This window comes from Betta splendens, chromosome 10 (genome assembly GCF_900634795.4).
Source record: "Betta splendens chromosome 10, fBetSpl5.4, whole genome shotgun sequence".
NCBI lineage: Eukaryota > Metazoa > Chordata > Actinopteri > Anabantiformes > Osphronemidae > Betta > Betta splendens.
Window position 1 is genome coordinate 19,567,168 of NC_040890.2, and position 7,500 is coordinate 19,574,667.

General features: G+C 48.4%; 2 protein-coding genes across 14 annotated transcripts in view; one reads left to right on the forward strand and one right to left on the reverse strand.

The window, feature by feature from the left end:
* The window catches only part of shtn3 (shootin 3), an 11,512-nt gene extending 11,490 nt beyond the window's left edge, over window positions 1–22 (reverse strand). For 3 of the 8 annotated variants that reach the window (XM_029165842.3, XM_055512472.1, XM_029165841.3), the window contains exon 1: window positions 1–18. This exon is cut by the window's left edge and continues 385 nt beyond it. The gene's annotated coding sequence lies outside the window, so the exon portion shown is untranslated. The other 5 variants (XM_055512473.1, XM_029165845.3, XM_029165843.3 and 2 more) reach the window with 4 other exon arrangements.
* Window positions 23–655: 633 nt separating this feature from the next.
* gm2a (ganglioside GM2 activator) lies at window positions 656–5,698 on the forward strand. 6 transcript variants are annotated; one of them, XM_055512476.1, is made up of 5 exons: window positions 656–941; window positions 1,084–1,236; window positions 3,833–4,015; window positions 4,725–4,913; window positions 5,060–5,698. In XM_055512476.1, the coding sequence occupies exons 1-4, from the start codon at window positions 795–797 to the stop codon at window positions 4,878–4,880; spliced, it is 639 nt and encodes a 212-aa protein (XP_055368451.1). In that variant the 5' UTR covers window positions 656–794; the 3' UTR covers window positions 4,881–4,913; window positions 5,060–5,698. The 6 variants fall into 6 exon arrangements, with proteins under 6 accessions (XP_055368451.1, XP_055368453.1, XP_055368449.1 ...); XM_055512478.1 differs by having other exon boundaries at window positions 4,725–4,906; XM_055512475.1 differs by having other exon boundaries at window positions 657–941; window positions 5,080–5,698.
* The last annotated feature ends 1,802 nt before the right edge of the window (window positions 5,699–7,500 follow it).

A 7,500-nucleotide genomic window follows, 5' to 3' on the forward strand; every position in this document is an offset into this window, starting at 1 on the left:
TCATACGGTCGATGTGTCCCTTTGGGTTCACTTTAGCCCCACGGTCACATCGTTAGACCGCCGCCGACGTTTTTTGGCCCTCGATGAGAATGGCGTTGCGTTCACTTGCCAGAGGAAACAATCAGAGCGTTTTTATTTCAATCTCACATAACATTTTTAGCTTCATACGTGGCCTCTGCTGCGTTTAACGATCCAGAGAGACTCTGGTGGAACGTGTGTTAATGCAAAGCACCCAAACCAGTTCAGCCATATCTGTCCCGATGAACTCTGTAGAGATCGGCCTCCAGACGCTGACCTCAGATCAGGGCCGTTCACTGTACCACAGCGGCATCTGTTGGTGTTAAAGGGCTATTACAAAAATCCGCTTTCAGAATCAGAATCAGCTTTATTCGCCGAGTCTGCACAGGACAAGCAATGAATTGGATATGTCGGACTTGTTGAAACATTAATTATTTACATTGTTTATTATTTATTGTATTTCCATCTTCATTTATTTTGTCCTGATGAAGAGGTCCATGTTGAAGTAAAGGCGTTTTATCACAGATCACGCTGACTAGCGATCATTAATCTGTCTGCGCCGATAACAAACGGTTTGCGTTCCTGTTCTTTAAGTCCTGTATAACGGCCGCGCACGTGACTCCTCGGGCACGTGACTCCCTGAACCCGAGCGGAAACGCGGAAGTGCAGCGGTGCGCCTGCAGCGAGCTCCGCGTCCGGATCCTCCGCGCTCGTTCCGCGTCCGGATCCTCCGCGCTCGTTCCGCGCTGCTGCTCGTGTCCGAGGCGCTCCTCAGGATGGAGAGAAGGTCGCTGCGCGGAGCGGCGCTGGCTCTGCTCGTAGCTGCGGCCGTCGCACAGGTGAACGGAGTGGGGAAGGCCACCGGCGTGCAGGTGAGGCCGGGTCCAAAGCGGGTGCGTGCGTGTATCTGGAGCGAAGTGGAGGCGAGTTCAGAACAGTGCATGAAAATGTCACGAAACCGCTGGGAATCAGCAATGATCGTCCTGATTAAGTGCGTCGGTGAGAGAGAACTGTACCCGTTACGTTCACTGCGTGTGTTTGACGCCTTCCGTGTGTTGTGCGTAGATTCTGGGCTTTGACTGGAAGAACTGCGGGAAGGACGACGATCCCGCTGTGATGAAGAGCCTGACGCTGTCTCCAGATCCAATCCAGATCCCAGGAGACCTGAACGCCTCTGCCTCTGGATCCACATCTGTGGAGCTGAAGGCTCCTCTGTGTGTGAGTCTCAGCTCTGAGCGTTTACGGAACCGTTTACAGGAGCGTTTACGGAACCGTTTACAGAACCACTTACAGGCGCGTTTACAGAACCGTTCACAGGAGCGTTTACGGAACCGTTTACGGAACCGTTCACAGGAGCGTTTACGGAACCGTTTACAGGAGCGTTTACGGAACCGTTTACGAAACCGTTTACAGGAGCGTTTACAGAACCGTTCACAGGAGCGTTTACGGAACCGTTTACGGAACCATTCACAGGAGCGTTTACGGAACCGTTCACAGGAGCGTTTACGGAACCGTTTACAGGAGCGTTTACAGAACCGTTTACAGGAGCGTTTACAGAACCGTTCACAGGAGCGTTTACGGAACCGTTTACGGAACCGTTTACAGGAGCGTTTACAGAACCGTTTACGGAACCGTTTACAGAACCACTTACAGGCGCGTTCACAGAACCGTTCACAGGAGCGTTTACGGAACCGTTTACAGAACCACTTACAGGCGCGTTTACAGAACCGTTCACAGGAGCGTTTACGGAACCGTTTACGGAACCGTTTACAGGAGCGTTTACAGAACCGTTTACGGAACCGTTTACGGAACCGTTTACAGGCGCGTTTACGGAACCGTTTACGGAACCGTTTACAGAACCGTTTACGGAACCGTTTACAGGCGCGTTTACAGAACCGTTTACGGAACCGTTTACAGGAGCGTTTACAGAACCGTTTACGGAACCGTTTACAGGAGCGTTTACAGAACCGTTTACAGGAGCGTTTACAGAACCGTTTACGGAACCGTTTACAGAACCGTTTACGGAACCGTTCACAGGAGCGTTTACAGAACCGTTTACGGAACCGTTTACAGGAGCGTTTACGGAACCATTTACAGAACCGTTTACGGAACCGTTTACAGGCGCGTTTACAGAACCGTTTACAGGAGCGTTTACAGAACCGTTTACGGAACCGTTTACAGAACCGTTTACGGAACCGTTTACATGAGCGTTTACGGAACCGTTTACAGAACCACTTACAGGCGCGTTTACAGAACCGTTCACAGGAGCGTTTACGGAACCGTTTACGGAACCGTTCACAGGAGCGTTTACGGAACCGTTTACAGGAGCGTTTACGGAACCGTTTACGAAACCGTTTACAGGAGCGTTTACAGAACCGTTCACAGGAGCGTTTACGGAACCGTTTACGGAACCATTCACAGGAGCGTTTACGGAACCGTTCACAGGAGCGTTTACGGAACCGTTTACAGGAGCGTTTACAGAACCGTTTACAGGAGCGTTTACAGAACCGTTCACAGGAGCGTTTACGGAACCGTTTACGGAACCGTTTACAGGAGCGTTTACAGAACCGTTTACGGAACCGTTTACAGAACCACTTACAGGCGCGTTCACAGAACCGTTCACAGGAGCGTTTACGGAACCGTTTACAGAACCACTTACAGGCGCGTTTACAGAACCGTTCACAGGAGCGTTTACGGAACCGTTTACAGGAGCGCTTACAGAACCGTTTACGGAACCGTTTACGGAACCGTTTACAGGCGCGTTTACGGAACCGTTTACGGAACCGTTTACAGAACCGTTTACGGAACCGTTTACAGGCGCGTTTACAGAACCGTTTACGGAACCGTTTACAGGAGCGTTTACAGAACCGTTTACGGAACCGTTTACAGGAGCGTTTACAGAACCGTTTACAGGAGCGTTTACAGAACCGTTTACGGAACCGTTTACAGAACCGTTTACGGAACCGTTCACAGGAGCGTTTACAGAACCGTTTACGGAACCGTTTACAGGAGCGTTTACGGAACCATTTACAGAACCGTTTACGGAACCGTTTACAGGCGCGTTTACAGAACCGTTTACAGGAGCGTTTACAGAACCGTTTACGGAACCGTTTACAGAACCGTTTACGGAACCGTTTACAGGAGCGTTTACGGAACCGTTTACAGAACCACTTACAGGCGCGTTTACAGAACCGTTCACAGGAGCGTTTACGGAACCATTTACAGAACCGTTTACGGAACCGTTTACAGGCGCGTTTACAGAACCGTTTACAGGAGCGTTTACAGAACCGTTTACGGAACCGTTTACAGAACCGTTTACGGAACCGTTTACAGGAGCGTTTACGGAACCGTTTACAGGAGCGTTTACAGAACCTCACTGGGGTTGTGTGTTTTGTGTTGTGGGTTGTGTGTTGTCCCGGGCGTGTGTGGATCTGCTGCTAATCCGCGGTCATGTGAACACATCCTCTTACTCTAGAACCACAGAAGCTCAGACGCTTCTCAACGTGTTCTCATGTGACTCAACGGGTTTCACACACAGTCACATGAACGGCCAGAAAAACAAGATATAAAATCTGCTGAGGCCAATCATAAAAGTCAGTGCTCTGGTGACTGTAATGATACGTAATCAGTGAACAAGCAGAAGATTTAGCAGTTAGAGCTGGACGCCTGCTGATAACCTGATAATAGACGGGTGCAGAGTTAGTGGTTACAGGACACATTCCCAGTGACGAGGCGGCGATGGAACCACTGGACAGTGTTTTTCCACCAGAAGCTGCAGAACGAGTTTTGACGACGCGCTGTTTGCTCTGTTCAGGTGAACGTGACTCTGGAGAAGGAGGTGGCTGGTTTCTGGGTGAAGGTCCCCTGCGTGGAGCAAATGGGCAGCTGTCACTACCCGAATGTTTGTGACCTTCTGAACCAGCTGATCCCCCCGGGTCAGAACTGTCCCGAACCGCTGCACACCTACGGGCTGCCCTGTCACTGCCCCTTCAAAGCTGTGAGTCTGGCCTCAGTCCGTCCGTCACTGTTCCTCATTAGTCCCTGATGACAGTTTAGGGAAACTTGAAAGGTTCATTTTATTATTATTAAGATCAGCGCTGCAACAACCAATCGACAAATCGATAATTGACGGAAATCGATCGGTAATGATTTGCCGCTATCGATTAGTCGGGCTGTTCATTTGAGGGCGCAGCACTGGTGAAACGGCGGCGGAAACGAGTCAAACGGCAGCAGCAGAAAAGCTGCGCCCTGAGTTAATGAGCTTTAAATGTTAAACAAAGACAACGTTAACCTGCAGGTCAAAGTTCAGCTGGAGGTTTGTAAATACTACAGCGACACAGGAGAACGTAAGAATGAATCGCTGGTGTCCCGGACGGAGCAGCGGTGACGAACGCTGTTCATCGTCACGTGAAGACGCTTCATGAAGTTCCTCTGAGTTAGAAGTTACTTTGTTACTTAATGTGTTCTGTCGCAGCGTCCGCTGACGCATCATCTCATTCACTACATATGATGAACGGCGCCACCACAGAACAGCAAGTTAAACAGTGCAGACACTAAAATAACAGCAGCATTAAAATATGACGACATCGTTTTTATACTTTGTTTATTTATATTTTGTATAATTTAGAAATGGACGCAGCCCTGGTTAAGTTCATGCAGCTTCCGCGTTGCAGAAGCAGACTTGACCTGCCTCTGTCTCCCCTCAGGGTTCATACTTCCTTCCCCAGTCGGACTTCAGCCTGCCCAACATGGACCTGCCGTACTGGCTCACCAACGGGAAGTACCGGGTCCAGGGGGTCCTGGGCTGCGAGCAGCAGGAGCTGGGCTGCCTTCTGCTGACTCTGGCCCTCCACTCCAGCTAAAAAGCTAAAGCCGAAGCAGAGCAGAGGTCAGAGGTCAGAGTTGGTTTAGTTTCACGAGTCAAGGGAACTGGACTAAACTTAACCTGAAAAGCTCATTGTGCGTTTAAACATGCAAATATCACACGTGCATTTGTGTAATTCAGATCCTCAAACTGTCTTTGTTTCACATGAAATGAAAGGCATTGTTGGGTTTTAACAGAAGAAGCCAAAGCCCAGAGGGAACCGATCCTCCCACCAGCAGCGGTGCTCCTGCATGAGCCCATCCAACACAATATTCCCACTCCTTCACCCCATGAGCTTGTGATTGACTCGGGGCTCGGTGCCATAAGTGTTGGGAGAGCATCAAGATGAGTTGAGATTTCAACCTAACACTCATCACTGAGTCATTGATGCTGATGATCAGTGGCCTCCTCTAAACAGGAAACCTTCAGGTCTGTTCTGCTTTTAATTAGTCAAACTGGATCACTCTGACTCAGGGTCAGTGTCTCATGGGATTTGAATTACATGTTAGATATCATCGTTTTCTCTGTGAACAAACGCATCAGCCACTTTGTGTCTGCCTTTGTAATGAAATGCTGATTGTAACGTCTGTCTTCACATCTGTATGTTTTAAGGATGTAGATTTTACTGGTTGTGTGTTCATCTTTTTTAAGTCGACTGGCTGGAACCTTGTTTAACTCACTTTCTTTTGATCATTTTGTTTACTCCATTTGTTGATTTTTACTTAAGTGCCTAATTAGATATTTGAGTTGTGTTCATGTATTTACACACACTGCAATAAAATGAACAAGACAAGCAAATAAATCAGTGGAAGCTCACTGTGATCTTATTCATTTTTTCGTTTGAGAAGAAATTCTCTTCAGTTCTTACAGTTAAAAGCAGATTCTTCCAACATGAACTCGGGAGGTTCTACGTGTTAAACATCTAATGTATCACATTAACTGATTCATACTGTGAGACTTTGTTCCAGCACGACGAGAAACCTACAACTTTGAGACAAACGTAGCAGAACAATCGTCTGTAAATGTGTCAGTCACTCAACCCATTTTAACACGGTGTGTATTAGTGTGTAAGAGGAAGTGACAGCACGCCACCGCCAACCTATTATACATGTGAAGGTGCAGCTCCATCCGTCACCACACGGGGGCAGAACAATGAACATTTAGGAAACAAGCTCTGCTCTGTCTGTTAGAAGAAAAGAAACGAAGAATGAAGTGATGAACGAACACACGGAGCAAACAGTCTGTTTCTGTATGTTCTCAGTAAACACGTCTCTATGAATGTACACACAGTCTGTGTTTTTATTCCCACTCACTCAGCATGTGAGCGTTGAGTTTCCATCAAAGCAGCTTCCTGCACTCACGTGTGTGTTGGGAGGCGGCTGGAGGCTGTTCTCGTCTCCCAGGAAGCGCTTCGCTTCAGCAGCAGCAGAGATTCACGGAGAGAAGGCGACCAGTCGCCGCGTGCGGCCACCAGACGCTGCAGTGTGTGGTGTCAGCCACAGGGGGCGCTGCAAAGCAGGCTCCTGTTTTAGTGAATGACAGTGATCGAGATCAGTCTAAACTTGTGTTTAGATGCTCCTCATGAGTGTGTATTTAACATGCGGTCAGAACCAGAAGCAGGTCACAGTGGTCGCATCATTGACCCCAACATTAGAAGAAATCCCTTCAACTGCTCCCTCACAGTTTGGCACAAACTCCAGTTGGTTCCTGCCATTCAACCGTGATCTACACATTTATATACACTTATTTCCACAAATACTGTGGCACATATTGTGTGTGTGTGTGTGTGTGGGGGGGGTCAGCAGGCCTGAGGCCTGGTTGAGATGGAGGAATATTCACAATCACAGGAAGAAATAATTAACCTTACACACACACACACACACACACACACACACACACACACACACAGACACACACACACACACACACACACACACACACACACACACACACACACACACACACACACACACACACACACACACACACACGCAGTGTTATGACTCTGCAGTTTCCTGTGTTTGGAGTTCAGTGTGTCGCCTTTATTCCATCAGCGCTGCTGTCAAAGCCAAGGAATTCTCATTGTGCTCATGTCGTCTTCAGAAGATTAGGCCTTTTATTAATGTTGCAGGAGTGGGTTTAGTCTGGAAGTCGCCACGTTCACTGGCCTCTCTCATTCTTCTGTTTCCCAATAAACAGGAAATGCACACGCATCGTGGCTTCTTCGATCAGACAAACAAAGTGTCAGACATTAATTCATTCGATTCATGAATGAGTGGAAACGTGACGTGGAGCTGGGAGGACGGAAGAGCGTGAGATCAGCAGGTACCAGCTTCACGCTGAGAGAGCAGGTCCAGAGTCCTGGTGCTGGTTGCTGACGCTGTGGAGGGACGTTTAGATGGTCCGATCTCAGCTCTCAGTCACAACATTGGAACTTACCATCATAGTGTCAACGCCATCGGGTCGAAGCCGCGTTCTCCATAGACAGGCTCGACCCAAAGAGCAGAACTGTGTCAAACGCACACCTGGACTCATAACAACGGTCCTGGATGTTTGAAGATGATTGACCTTAATTTCAGATTGTAAAATCAATATCCTTTTACTTTTTTCTCCTGTCC